The 15,202-nt window shown below is 37.3% G+C and overlaps 1 protein-coding gene across 8 annotated transcripts in view; it reads right to left on the bottom strand.

Annotated features, from left to right (window-relative positions):
* Window positions 1-15,202, bottom strand: part of CACNB2 (calcium voltage-gated channel auxiliary subunit beta 2) — a 242,335-nt gene that overhangs the window by 33,646 nt on the left and 193,487 nt on the right. For all 8 annotated transcript variants that reach the window (XM_066198668.1, XM_066198686.1, XM_066198696.1 and 5 more), the window contains 2 exons: window positions 5,682-5,804; window positions 1,216-1,352 (listed from right to left, as the gene is read on the bottom strand). In XM_066198668.1, the coding sequence (XP_066054765.1) occupies window positions 1,216-1,352; window positions 5,682-5,804 (260 nt within the window). The remainder of the gene's footprint in view (window positions 1-1,215; window positions 1,353-5,681; window positions 5,805-15,202) is intronic.

Genomic DNA, 15,202 nt, shown 5'->3' with positions numbered 1-15,202 from the left:
AGGAAAGGTTATTTCACTCTTCAAATAATTAATGTGATAGTACTAGTTTCCACTTTCTCTATCCTAAAATATTAATGAGGATTGAGTTAATGCATTTGTGGCGTAGGACAATGCTATCTTCAGTGAGAATTTCTGGAGAATGGAAGTCTCTATGATTTGGAAAGGAACCAAAACACTGGGACAGATCTGGCTGTCCCAGAAGTGTCACTAGAGGAATAAGGAATCCAGCATCCTTCTGCTGAGGACAGCATGCTCATGGGAAAGGCATTTCACAGCTGGTGAACGCAGCTGAGCACTGCACAATCACAGTGTCCTACTCTAGACATGCTTTACAAACACAGCTGCCCTTCCTCTGGAGATAGGAAGGCATTTCTGGCCTCCGAAATGGTTCCTAGCTCAATTCCTGGTCCATCCCACACAAATAGACTGGGAATATTTGTTTCATTTATACCCAAAGGGAAACAAGTGACATTTGCTTCCACAGGTATTACTATAAAACGATTAAGAATTCAACAGTAAAGGTGACATTATAGTTTCCTGCAGTATTGTTCAGAATATCTAGAAACAGTCCTTGTTCCTTCACAATGATGGCTGCAGTCAAAGATAACAAACGACTTGACATGAAACTTCCATCATAAAATGCAGTGCTCTTAAAAGCTGTAGTTGTAAGTAATGAATTTGACTAGATTATTTTTTCCCTACAAGCTAACTAACAGGCACTGGCTTTGGCTTACAAGTAAATTCATCTTAACATTTTCTGTAATTTCTAAAATGAGCTCTAAATACGTTGAGAAATAGCAAGATCATCAAAACAAGTAAAAAATTCTACGGAATTTAGATAAATCAATTTTTAGTCAAAAAAATGACTAGCACATAGAAAATGTACTTACTGCAATGTATTTAGTAATTATTTTATGAAAAAAGAAGGAAACTATTTCAGTTGTAGGCCACCACAGATCACCAATCTAAATATCTACTTTTTCTCCCAAATATAGCTATGACATTAATAAGCTTATTAATTAACAATAGAATATATAAAATATTGTTATATATTATATAATAATATAATGAATTATATATTAATTTCTTCATTGATTGAAAATGTTTGTAGCTGCCATTAACAATAATTAAGCACATATATGAATGATACACAGCACCAATTTCCAAGTTGTGTCACAGACAATGTTGTTATTATTAATGATTTCTTGTTATTACCTGGAGTAGAATTTTCCTTGTTTTGCCTTTTGTTCATGCTGCAGCCTCATGTTTTCTAGTTTGACTGGGCTTGGTATGAATCCTATTTCACAGCCTTCTTTTACCAATCGTCCTATCCACCAGTCATTATTAAATTTCTACAGATTAAAAAAAAGAAAAACAAAAAACCAACATACTAAGAAATTACTGTATCTGGAATAACTTCGGTATTTAATATGTTGTAGTTTTAATTTCCAGCTATGCTATTTTTTGTAATTTTTTCCTGCAGTTAATCACTTTGCTATGTTATTATGGCGATGAAGAATTGCAATAATATTCAGAAATACATTAAAATAATTGTTCCTTTCAAATTATGAAAATCCTCAGTCCTTAACTGGAAACCTTCCTGCAAAGACTTCATGTTTCTCCCAGGTTTTTGTTTCTACTCATTTCACCATCTTTATTTTTTCTTGCTTCACAGCCTTCTCCTCTCACACGAGAGCTGCTTTTGTTCTCCCTTCACAGTTCTCCTTAGTTGACACCAGACACTTAGGATCTACTCTCACCTACTGCTACAATTTTTATAGCTCTGTAATAATCTGTTTTTCTTATTCCATTTTATTCAGTTCTCTATTTAAATTAAAAAAACTACTTCTCAAATTCCTCCACTTCTCACTAAAATCTTCTGAAATGTGACTGAATTTGGCTGCTTATATATACCCTACTTCAGATAGCTCATGTGATCTGCATCTTAAACTTACTATGATAGATCCACAAGGAACAGATATCTTTGGATAACTAAAATAACCTAAAAATTACGCAAGTCCACCAGATAGCCGAATTAACTTAATTTCAGCTCTGTTAAATATGAGATATTGACTACTCTAATTCAACAGCTTTATTCATACACACACCCCCCACCATTTGTGGGGGAGATTGGTTGTTTTGCAGAGGTCTATACAGCAGAACTATTTGCTTTTTCCATTCTTATTTATTCACCATTTTGGAAGGAGAATAAGTCACTCATGCATGGGCCCCACACACAATACTTTTGGTGTTCCATCGGAATAACTACCATCAAAAAAGAATTTTGGGTAATTTGGAATATTTATGAAACTTTAAGAGAACACCTGAATGTGAAGAAGGTAGCTTTCTTGAATCTGAAGCTATTAATGTAGATATTATAGTGCATATTTAATAATGTAATAACTAGCTTTAACAAGCATACAGTTAGGAATAAAACATGTAAAATGTGTGGGCTCCCCTAAAAAAAAATTACTTTTACCATCATTGGTGGATCAGTGATACACAACCTTTATTGCAGTATTATCTTTCACTTTGGCAACTGTAGAAATCTTGTGGTGTTTGAGAGCAGCTGTAAGATATTCCAGCTAACAAAAAAAACTGATTAAATTAAAGCACTTTTAAGATTATAAAACATAAGAAGATCTATAATATTCATCCAATGGGATGCCTTTATGAGTAAGAATATCAGCATTTCATAGGCAGCTACTCTGGAATAGCAGTTTCTCAAAGCTGTATTAGACTGAAATGTATTATTAAAATTATAACCTTTCATTACAAAAGGCTAACTAAATCATTAACTTGGTAAAAGGAAGAGATAGATAATTAAAAACCACGATTAAATTAAGATCTGAACAGTCACTATTTTTGTCCTACAGTACAACAGATTACCACGCAACAATATTAGTTTTATTAGAAGCAATAGAAATCCTAGATCCATAGGAGTTTCTTCTTCGTAAAGAAATAAAAGCATATGGAATACACTTCTTCAAGGTCTCAAAGATGCTGTGTCAGTATATGAAGGGTAAAAGATACTTTTTAAAGTGAATAATACCACACATAATACTTTCTAATTTTAATTTATTTTTTTTGAAATCTTGGTAGAGAGGTGTCCAGCTCTCAAGGTGCTGCCTGGGGTAAGTGATTTTCTGTAATTCACCTGTGTTTGGAGTGCCAAGGGAAACACAAAAATTAATAAAACACAGAGCAAAACAATAACCATGCATTAAAGCCTCAAACAGTTCATAAGTTACTATGATGCAGCAGTTTCTTCATGCAGGAAGGAATCCATCATCCTTATGTGTACTGAGTTTTAATGAATGTAACCAAATAATGAAGACAAATTTTCCTCATACTCAATCACTGCAGTACTTTTTATCACTGTCCATGTACATTTTGAACTGAGGTTTTCCTTGTTTGAGCCCTCTCAGCAGCACATTTTGGTGAACTGCCCTTGCAGACAAGAAGAGGACAGCACTGGTCCAGTGTGGCATCATTATGTAGGCAAAAGCCACTGGAGATTATCTTAGCTTTCTTTATCTCTAGCAACAAGTTAGGCATAAAATATATAAGCAACACTGCATTTTATAGTCTAATATGTTTTCTTCTTAAATCTGCATGAATAATTAAGGTTTGGACAATACAGATCCCCCAGCATTAACTGTAGGGAGCACCAAAAGTACTGAAGGAGCAATACCTGGTGGGATACAGAGCCCTGGAGGATGAGTAGGGCATGGCACTGAAGATGGAGGGGGAGGACGTGGGTGTGCAGGGAAGGGCTGGGTCTGGAGCATCCTCTGAAGGAGATTCAACCCACCCAGACACAACAGCTGCTGCCAATTCCAGGGCAAGAGTCTAAGTCCAAATTTGACTCTTTGTGGATCCCTTCTCATCTCATCATTCCAGCAGCACAGCTGGGCTAATCCCAGGATCCCTTCCCAACCCATCTCTGGATTAGCACCAGTAGACAACAACCTATCCTTGAGATCTTACAGAGAAAACCAGTTGTTTTTAAAGGCAATCAGCACGGAATGCCTCTTCTATTACACCCAGGGTTGCAAGAACATTTTAATCTATTTTTCCAACCCTCAGTGGAATCATTTTAATGTATTTTTCACCCCTCTTACATTGTCTGCGGCTGCCCCTACACGCAGCCACAGACAATGTAAGAACTCAACTGAGCTAAACTTCCTTTCAAGACATTTTGGAGATGTGGAAAAGTTCAGGAGACTTTTCCTTCCAGATTTTCTCCCACATATATATATATATCTGAGACTAAGTTGTGCTGTGAAGAAATAAAACTTTTAACAGAAAACTGCTAATCCTGTGTGTCTGGTTTATATGGGAACAGGGGAAACACTTGATGTAAAGTCTGAGATTATCACTTCATTTGAAGTGCAGATGGAATAGATAACTACACAGAACCATTTGATCTAACCAAACTGAGCCATATTTTCCAGTGCTTCAAGACTCAGTGGAGAAGGCTGATGGTTTTCTCTTGCTATGACTCTGAGCCTGCTCATCTCTTCTTTTGTCCCAAGACAGAGCAGAGCAATTCTTTCACACTGTCATCAGTCAGAAAGCATATTTCCTTCACCACATACAGTCTGAATCAAAATTATTCTCGCTTTGTAATTTTAATATATACAAAAATTACGATCAATAGCCAAGTCTGTTTCTTGTGTTTTTTCTTCAGTCTCTGTCCACCTGTATTTCTATCTCTGTATTCGGAATGTTTCTGTCTTCCCCAAAGCACCTGCACTGGCAGAATCATTGTGCATCATCAGTCATAACTGATGAGGGATTTTTCAATAGTCTAAAATGAGGCAAAGACATAATTTCAAATGCATGGCTACGTTGCTCTCAACCTTAAACTAACTTTCTATTTATTTTCCTATAAATTTCCATATCCAGATGGGCCATTTTGAGACAAACCACAATGGAATATAACCAAAAGCTAGGAAACCTTTTTAAATGAACGAGTTGTTCAAAAGGGAGCAGCAGGTTACAGAGGAGGGTCTGCATGTGAAAGTTTACAAGTTATTTGTTTGGGAGTGTCTTGCAAGGAGCAGAGAAAGAAAATGACTTAAGGTGTTTGAAACTAAAAATTTAAAACTGTCAAAATCAAACTACAGGGAAGGAAACCAATGCAGCAAATGCAAAGCTCATTTATTGACAGTTGCAATTATCTTGAAACATCATTCCAGTTCTTCAGCATGTAACTGCTAAGTAAATATTGTCTGTTCCAGGGAAGTAGCTTCAGTAAAAAAAACAGGAGACCTGAGGATTTTGGGGTTCAGTGAGAGGCAGTCACACAAATAAAAGATAAGCAACCCTTGGCTGCTGAATCACAACAAACCCTCACAGTACCAGAGTAGAAAAAACCCAGAAATATTTCATCTTTGAATAGTCAGATATAGATATTTAAAACTATAAATAAGTGATTTTTACTAAGGAAGAAAAATACTTGCTTTCTGAACTTCGTTAATTTGATTGTAAGAAATTTGTGCCATTTCTTCTACAAGAATGGCATTTAAAAGAACATTCAATTCCTTATACACTTTTATATCCTTAACATTTGTAAAGTGCTTTGACAATGTAAAGTGTTATCAACATTGCAAAATAGTAGCACAATTACTCAAGTATTCCCTTAAAGAGTGATTCACTTTTCTGGTTTGACTTACTTCTTTAACGTGAAGAAAATCTTTAGCCTCAAATGAGATGGCCATGCCTGGGACTGGGACATCATCTTCGTGAGCTGCACTGTACCCAACATTTGTCCGAACTGCAAATGCAACAGGTTTTGACTGCAAAATAAAAGGTGAACATCATGAATGCAAGCACATACATATGTACAAACATATACACAGGAGATGATTTCTGCATGTTATACTTTTAAAATCATAAAAATTACATAGAACTCTCCATGCATCCATGCAAATAGATGGATAATAAAGACTAGTTTTTACTGACGTCAGTTATTAATCTCAGCACGTTTCATAGAATACAGATTTTTAGTAGGTAATAGAGCTCTGAATTAATTTGAGGTAAGTCAAATCAGTAATTAGTAATCACAATCCACAATTGTGCCAATTGTATTGGCACTCCATATCATATTGTCAGCCTGCAATTCTGCTTCAAGTTCTGCGTTTGGGGGCGGCCGTAAGAGGTAGGTTTTCAAGAGCTACAAAACCTAAGCTCCACAGACAATGGGGCTGCAAAAGGCATTGCAAGGGGTGCATGGCACTGTACCAACATTGCTGCTTCCACACCATTCTTGTCTGGGCACCCCTGTGCTGGTCACCTCAGGATCCTTCTAAGGCTGCTACAAGTGTATCCCTCATAGCCTCAGACCCCAAGAACTGTTTGGGGAAATGGCAAATTTGGAGAAGAGGTGCCAGCAGTTGCCAGTGACTTGCCCTAAGCAAATCACCTCACTGCACTCTGGGAGCAGAGCAATGTGCCTTGTGATCATCATGTTGTTACCAAACACCAGCCACAGAGAGATCTGTTCATTTCCCTAATTCTTTCTTATGCTGCTAGCTGACATAAGTGAGCTAGAGGATTTTCCCAAGTTTTGTTTTCAAGGAGCAGTTGCCAGAAGAGTCACACAGAAGTCCCACATCTGCACAGCTTCTCCTCACCAGCACCACCAGTGCTGAACACCTCTCTGCACAGGTATGGTAACAGAAGCTGCCATCCAGCTCTGCCCAGACTACAGCTACCAAGGGCTTCCTCTTCTCAAAGGTACAACCATTTTACAGGAGAACAGCATTTTTTTTTCTTGCTTTATTCTAGGCTAAACAACAGCTTGAGCTTGCTCTACCCAGAGTTTATCACACAGTATCCCCAGGACCCACCACTGTCCTACCCCAGGCTGAACCCACTTTTTCGTAACCAGATAAACTGTCAGAAAGGCATCCTGATATGATTATGTATTCATGATTAGATTTCTGAAACTGGGCATTTTTTAGAACAATCATCCACAACTAAAATTTGGTGATTTCTGCAGATCAATTAAAAAATCTTGCAGTGCTGATACAAAGGGAATGTCCACTTCCTAACAGCTCAAACTCATATCTTACTGACCTCCTCTATAATTTTCTCAATGTTACTTCCAATATTACTTCCACCCTACATAAAAGATACCAAACTATTACAGAACTAGTCATGCCACAAAAAAAGGAGCCACAGAGACTCTGGACTCAGTGATACCATGAATCTTCCTTAAAAATAAAAGATACTATAAATTACTGAGTTTAAATATTAATACAAAATCTCAAAACTCTCCTGAATGTAAAAATTACAGACTAACAGAGTTGATGCTTTCTATGCTATTACTAATTTCAACACTCCAAATACAGATATAAATAAGCATTGAATTGTCAAATCTCCTAAGCAATACTTATCATCAAATAGTAAATAATCAGATAAATCATTCCCTATTATTAAGAATGATCATTCTGTAAGGCACAGTGACCTGTCACTGTAGAAATGTATCCCAGAACAGGAACGGATCTATTAAGGAACAATCAATGCCAAACACTGATAGGAGGGATAGTACGCTTGCTTATGCATTCTCACACTGCTATATCCTCGAGCAAGTACTAAAAAAATTGGTTAACCACTCTGACTTACTCCTAAAAGTAACAGTGAATGAAAGACTTAAGGTTGACTAAAAGACTTTAAAATCTTGGCAGCATTGCAACAAACAGACATCTGCAGGATGTTAAAGTCCTTGACATACTTCTTAGAAGTGATCCAGAATTTCCTGTTAGAAGACAACACCTGACTACCCAAGAAAAAGAATACAATGGAAACTACTCCAGAACTGAATTAACATGAAAGAAAAGTAGCAGGTGAAAGTTTTCTGTCATTTTATGCCGTTAAAGAAAAATACCGAAAAAACCAAACAACTGAGCAGAAAAACAAAGCAAAACATTGAGTTACAGATATTCACAGAAATGGTATGTCCCATTTTAGATACTGGTCACACTGGTAGAAAGGGAGACTAAATTATCATGGGATTAGACTACAATAATTAATCTAATTGAATATTTAAAACTAATTAGTTTATGGAAGTTAAATGCTAGCCTTTTTACATAAATAAGTAATTCTGAAAGTTTCATAGCACTAGCAGATAAGGTACTGTTCCTGAACTACATTGCCTTGAACTAAAAAACCCAGTTGTTATGTAATTAGCGTCTTATGTAAAAAAAAAAAAAAAAAAAAAAAAAAAAAAAAAAAAAAAAAAAAAAAAAGACACATGCATATGTATATTTGAAAACGTATCTAGCATTTGCTTATATACCCTGCAGTTCTAAAATAAGACTGGGTCAAAACAGTTAAGCACTTGATGTTCATTCTCTAAATCTCTATGAAAATGGCATGGCAGTTTTGCACTCAGTTAATCCACAGGCTGGACTACAGGGACAGATGCTTCCAGATGCTAAACAGTTTAACAAGTCATGTCTCTCCAGAGAAACAAAGTAGCCTGGAAAAGTTTATTTATCTTCAAAATGAACACTTCTATCTTGTTTTTCTTTCTTTCTCCTGTAAAAGCACTACATTCAACCAGCTGAATAAACCCACAAGGAGAACAATCAGACCATGAATATTACCATCATCTATACCATGAGGGCAGCAGGAAACACACTCTGGAGTGAGGTTCTTCATGAACCAATATCAGATTCTGATATAAACTCAGAATAGAAATCAACAAAATCTTATTCAACAACTGCTTAACCAACTCTGGCTGTACCCTTTTGGTAACGGACATAAATTAAAGTGTGTCTAGAGCAACCTTACTCAATTTTCTCTTTTTCTATCTAGATCTCACCTTTTCCTTTACAAATTATATTTACTTTACATGTCTTCATACTAACCCTCATTACTAATTTCATACTATTTACAGTATTATTATACTTTACTACTTATATTTCCTTGTGCCATGATTAACTCGTATTGAATGTAAACACGAGCATTTGTATATTGTATCTGTCTCGGTCAATTTGTCAGTTTAAACAAGTTTGTACTCGCTTGGTTGAATTTGTGTTCAAGAAATATTTCATTTAATAATTGCTTGATAATCAAAGTATCTCTATTCCTCATCCACTAGCAGGATGTAGAAAAACTGATGAAAGCATTGTCCAAAACCATTTTCATCTACACTTGGGCTTGATCTAGGATCTCTGATCCATCTTATTTCTTACTCTGTTACATCATTCCCACAGTAGAGGCACCTTTGTATTTACACCAGTTAAATGAAATCAGAATGCACCTTTATGAAGGCAATGCCGGCTAAGACAAGAACTGACTCAGAAAATTATTACAGTTACCATTTTGACAAAATGCTTGTCAAAGTTGGTGTCTGTGTTAAAGTTCAGAAATTGTGTCTCAAAGCATGCTCACTCTCTCACTATTTCTACATAAAGCTATTCATCCTTCATCCTATCCACTTTTCACACATGCATGCAACCTTACTCTGAAAGCAAGGAATTATTCTTCTCTTGGGTAATGAATATAATGGGTGTCTCTCAAATCACTAACAAGTTTGCACTTACGAAAATTTAAAAAGTCACATCATGTCTTTCATCTGAGGAAAGGTGATTACTATTACTGAACTTTTCACTAGTAGTCTTAGCGGGGAGCAAATATGACAGATGATGTGACCCATGTTCAGCACTATTTTCACAGAGTAGCCCTGTACACAGTATTTGTGCCATCAACAATATTAATACTCCATGTAGGACAAAGATCAATAGCACTGTGATGGCCTAATGACTGCTGTGTTGAAAACATCTCACTTTATTTTGCCCTGCTAATGACATAGAGTCAAAAATATAAAGCAGAAGCAGTTCAAAACCTTTATGTTTTACCGAATTATATGATTTTATTACTATTATAAAGAAATTTACAATGTTATGAAGCCTATACTGCCAGAAAAGCAGCTTGAGAATGCAAATGCAAAAAATAATAAAAGAACTTTTCTATTTTACCTTTTTTACTTTGTACACTAATTTATGCACCTGTTACACAAGAAAGAAAAATCAAACCCACCTGAGAACACAATCATAGGAAGTTTTTGTCTTCAACGCTGTTTATTGCTGGAACCTCATGACAGATAAGAAATTATCCAATCTCTAACAATAGCATGTGCACAGGAATCTCATTGCTAAGAAAGCAAGGACAATTCATGAATGTCCCAACAGAAAATTAGGAGCATATACAGCTGCTGTCAAAAAAAAGCAGCTTTTGAAAGCAGCGATCAAAAATATGACTTCCCAGAAAAGATCAGGCTTTCTCTTACAGCCATAGGTGTGTGTACCAAACAAGCCTGGTAGGAAGCCAGAACCACAGAATAACTGAGGTAGGAAGGAGCCTCTGGTGTCTCTCAGTATGACCCCTGCCCAAAACAGGTCTGTTTGATCAGGCTGCTCAGCGGTGCGTCCTCGTGAGCCTTAAACACCTCCAAGGACAGAACAACCTAATCTCTCTGCATCTTGCTCCAGTACTTGACCACCGTGGTTGTGAAAAAAACATACAGGAACTCTGGTTCTCTCACATATCAATGAGTGAAGAATATAGAAATCCATAATGGAAAACAAACACTTACTTTTATATAGTCCAGTACAAGCAAAATGAAGTGTTTTTGCAAGTAGAATTTATCAATTACCAGTTTTGATTGTAAGTGGTCTAAAAAGAAGGTTTATGCTGTTTTCAGGACTTCCAGCTGATGCCTTTGGAAGGCTGACCTGAAACAGAAACTGCACAGAGCTAGATAATAAAGCAGGTATTTACTGAAAAGCCTTTAGGGTACACCTTGGGCAGGACAAGAGCCTGACCAGGGCTACACCCAAGGTGGACTTAGAACGGTCACAAAACGCCCAACCAGGAATGAGGTCTTAGACTTTTATAAGTTTTGGTCCATTCGCATACTGTCCAGTTTAATTGTCCAATTACAGTTTTGGGTTTTGAGGTCTCATCCTTCTTGTTTCTCCCTTCAGTCCACCATTGTTTATATTTTTGGGCCTGAAAGTTGTACTTGTTGTCCTTGGTCTTCAGCAGGAAAAGGATTTGTTTTGTATACCTACTCTGTTCAGAGAGCTTACTAGCACTTCATATGAGACTCAGAACTACAACCCCTAGGCAGCACAGAATCTGGAAAATATGAAAGCTAAAACTTAAGGCATCACAACAAAGCGAAGGAGCTGAGAAGTACAGTGTGAGACCAAAACACAGTACAATTGTAGTTAATAAGTAGCAGCATAAGTACAGTGGTATAATGACATCTAAAACTCTTCTGAATTATAATGGCTTTGGATAGCACAGATGCCTTTAGAAGGATCTGGGAGAGAAGTAGTTAAACACAAAATTATTTGATCTGAGTACATTTTCCCATCTGTCCCCAAAATTAGGGCCACGTGAACTACGTTCAGCCATTACCAGTGCTTGCTCTGCTACTTTACACAGGGTTAGCTCACTGAATTCTTGCCTAGACCATGTCACAACCTCGTGCAAGAGCAGCCAGCGAGGACTAGCGCCTGTTGCACGAGCCCCCCCTGTGCCATCGGCCTCCCGCTAGGACTCCACACGGGCTGTAAGGGTTGCTGCACGGAAACTCAGCTATTAGAGCTAAATTCTGATCTTCCTTAGGATTGAGGTCCATTGGAGAAACTTTCTGAGGAAACCTTTGAATCCTTCCAGTTCCTTGGAATCCCTCCTACAGCAATGCCTGCTCTCAATGTGGTTGAGAAGGAAAATTTAACATATACAGCTGGTATAAAAGACAGTCTGCCAGATCCATTTTTTCTTAACAATAGGTAGATTTCAGAGAATTTCTTTTTTGTTCTCTAGTACTCTCTAGAGATACTTTTGTTACTATTTTAGGTCATCTTCACACACAGCTTGAAAGTCATGTTTCTTACTTCCTTTTGCGAAATCATATTTTAATAGAGTCACCAATGTTGGTTGACATTCAGCTCAGGAGGCAGCAAAGACTGAAATAGCTGTACTGACGCACACCCAGCTTTCTCATATGAGCAGGATCTTTTTTTATTAGAGCATCATGCCAAAACTCGATGGTGGCCGTGTGTTGTCTGCATGCAAGTGTGCCAGAAAGGTGGCTCTTCCATACCACCCACTTGGGGAGTTAACGGGAACCGCTGGAAACCGGCGCAGCTGAAAAAGTCTGTTTGTGCTTACTGAAAACATGCTTATTCTGGCAGCAAAAGCCAACAGATGAAAACTGTCATTTGCAATAAAAATACCGTGCTGGGATTTCAAGTTCTTTTTTCAATGTCACAATGAGGACGTTTTATGCTTATGAGACATCTTAAGCTTATGAGACAGCATTTTAGCAGATCTTAGCTTTTTGGCTAAACTGATGTTCACAAAGAGAAAAGATCTGCAGTAATATTTCCAGGCTCTTCACAAACAAAAGTTTTCCAGGAAAAGCAAAATTCTGTGACACAGCAAGCTAAAGTAAACACTAAATAAATCAGCAATGCAATGGTTAAAAATGTAGACTAAAATCTCTTAAAAATGCTTCTTCACTTAAATTGTTTCTTAATTCAGTGTTATTCATGCAAGTTTTTTTTTTGCTGGTTCCAATATTTAAGTAATTCTGCACTTCATTTTTTCAATTGGATCAGAAAGACTCTACAACTGCTAGAGCCAAAGGTTATAGTTTGTTAAAGTATTTCACTTTTACATAATATTTTAAGCATGTTTTTCTAAGAAACTGCTGAAAAAATTCTTCATTTATTCAAAACATACATTTTGTAGCTAGACTGCTCTGTTTCCAGGAATTATATGGCTATATGTTCCAAGGATGATATTTTAGAGTCTGAAAAGCCAAATGTTCCATTAGCTCTTAACTCATACGCTGAACTAAAACTGAGAAGTTATGTGAGGATATGATAAACACTACAGCTGCATCAAGGCTTCTGCCCCTTTCCAATTATTACATTTTATGGCCATAGCTTATGTTACCTTATGCCTCACCTGGATATCTATTGTTCATACCGGTCTTGCACTATCTGAGATACTCCTAATTTTAAAATTAAAATGGCATTTATACTGCAAATCTCCCTGACAGCCTAGATACAGATTACATAAACACAGAGCACATATTCACGGCACACTCAAAGCTGTGGCAAATGAGTTTTGCTAAATTTTAAATTTAAACATCCTCCCAGACTTAGGAAAAGTGAAAATGAGGCTACCTTCACCTTAGGGGAATGGTGATGGTATCTTTAACTTAGCCCTCACTGTGTATAGTATTATTGTTCAACCATTAACTTCACAATAATATATTTTCTCCCACCTCAGCACTATAGAATCACAGCATCCCAGAAGCATTTAGGCTGGAAAAGACCTCCAAGACCACCGAGCCCAACATTTGACCAAACACCACCTTGTCAACTAAACCACAGCATTAAGTGCCATGTCCAGTCATTTCTTGAACACTCCCAGGAATGATGACTCCACCACCTTCCTGGGTAGCCCATTCCAATGCCTGAGCACTCTTTCAGTTAAAAAATTCTTCCTGATGTCCAACCTGAACATCCCCTACCGTTTCCTCATCCTGTCATTGGTTGCTTGGGAGGAGAGACCGATCGCCCTTCAGGTGGATGTAGAGAGCAATACATTCTGTACCTTACTTGCATACAGGAGGATCTTTCCTTGCAAAAAATTCAAGAATGTGTGAAAAAAAGGAGCACTCCATAGCATCCAAGAACCTTTCAACGGATGCATTTTTGCTGTCAACTTTCCAGCGCAAGTGGTCTCTAAGGGATGATTTCTCTCTTTTTAAAATGTCATGAACACCTGTCTTTATCCCCCAAGCAGGGAGCTAATGCATGAATCCCATGACAACAAAGGAGAAACAAAATAATCAACAATTACTTGTTAAATATAATCAGACCACACAAAGTCTATAGCTTTTTATATCTGCACAGTAAAGCTAAGATAGCACAAAACACTTTGAATATGTCATTTTCTACCTTTGGAGCACCTGTGATTGTATACACAGCTTTTACGTTTTTCTATTTAATTGTGTGTGTATGTGCAATTTTCTATGTCAATTAAACAACAAAAGGATCACCCTGGCAATGTCGTTCCAGTGTCACACTGACATTTTCAAACACCATCAGTATGACTGAAATCTTTGTATCCTTTGCCAAAAACTCCCTGAAACTTCCAGCACAGAATTAACAGACTGCAAATGGTTTAATTTTCTGTAAGATGCAGAGCTCTAGAGCCAAGGCACACTTTGGCTCTGCTGTTCAAATATTTGCTGGAAGCAGAACAACTGTGAGACTTAGGAACTAGAGCTTTTCAAAGCAAAGCTAATGAGAAATGTACTTTTATCTAAAATTTTGTCATTTTATTTTAAAGAAACAAAGTTTACATGAAGCTGATACAAAATGTATAAACTATTAGGACAAATTTCATAATTTTGGCAGAATAACACACATAAGGAGAATAAATTCTGCGTCAACAACTTCACCTATTATAATTCTCCTGTATCTCGTATGTTGTGATCCTCCTTTCGTGTTTTGAACGAAAAGGGAATTCTTGACTCCTCAGCCTGGCCACCACTGTGCCTGTGCTCATCTGGGAGACAAGTGAGCACCAACCCTTTCCCCTTCTCTTTGAACAAAAGAGCATCCAGGAGGTTTAGCACCAGCACAGCTGCTGCTGCACTGCAGTTCTCCTGCCCCGGTACAGGAGGAGCCATGACCTATGTTCTGGAGATGCCTTTCTGCCAGAAAAAAATGCTCCTAAGATTTAGAATTAAGCTAGAGCAGTACTAGGGCTTCTCTGACATAAGCCAGGAGCCAAGGAAGAACCATGCAGAGGAGAAGTCAACAAAAGGAAAGCTAAAAGCTAGGCTTTGGGCCATTCTGTGTCTGAGCTGTGCCAAAAGCAATCCATCATCAGCATTTAAAGATTTGTGGGAGCTCTCATCTCATCCCTGTCCAAAAACAGTCTCTCATACTAACAAGCCAAAACTAGAATGACTTCTTTTTAATATTTCCTAATATTCTTATTTACTTTTCCTGTAGACATCTCATTTGTATTCCTTGCCCAGAGCACAAGATAAAACATGTTTCCTGGTGGGTGTATGAGATGCAAGAGTGAAGTGCTGTGATGATGATATCCTTACAGAATATATTTTGCAGCTGGTGCACAGCTAGTC

The sequence above is a fragment of the Chamaea fasciata genome, unplaced genomic scaffold (assembly GCF_029207755.1).
Source record: "Chamaea fasciata isolate MVZ Bird 193981 ecotype frontalis unplaced genomic scaffold, bChaFas1.0.hap1 SCAF_1, whole genome shotgun sequence".
NCBI lineage: Eukaryota > Metazoa > Chordata > Aves > Passeriformes > Sylviidae > Chamaea > Chamaea fasciata.
The sequence above is the reverse complement of the archived record's forward strand: the minus strand, read 5'-3'. Positions and strand labels throughout refer to the sequence as shown.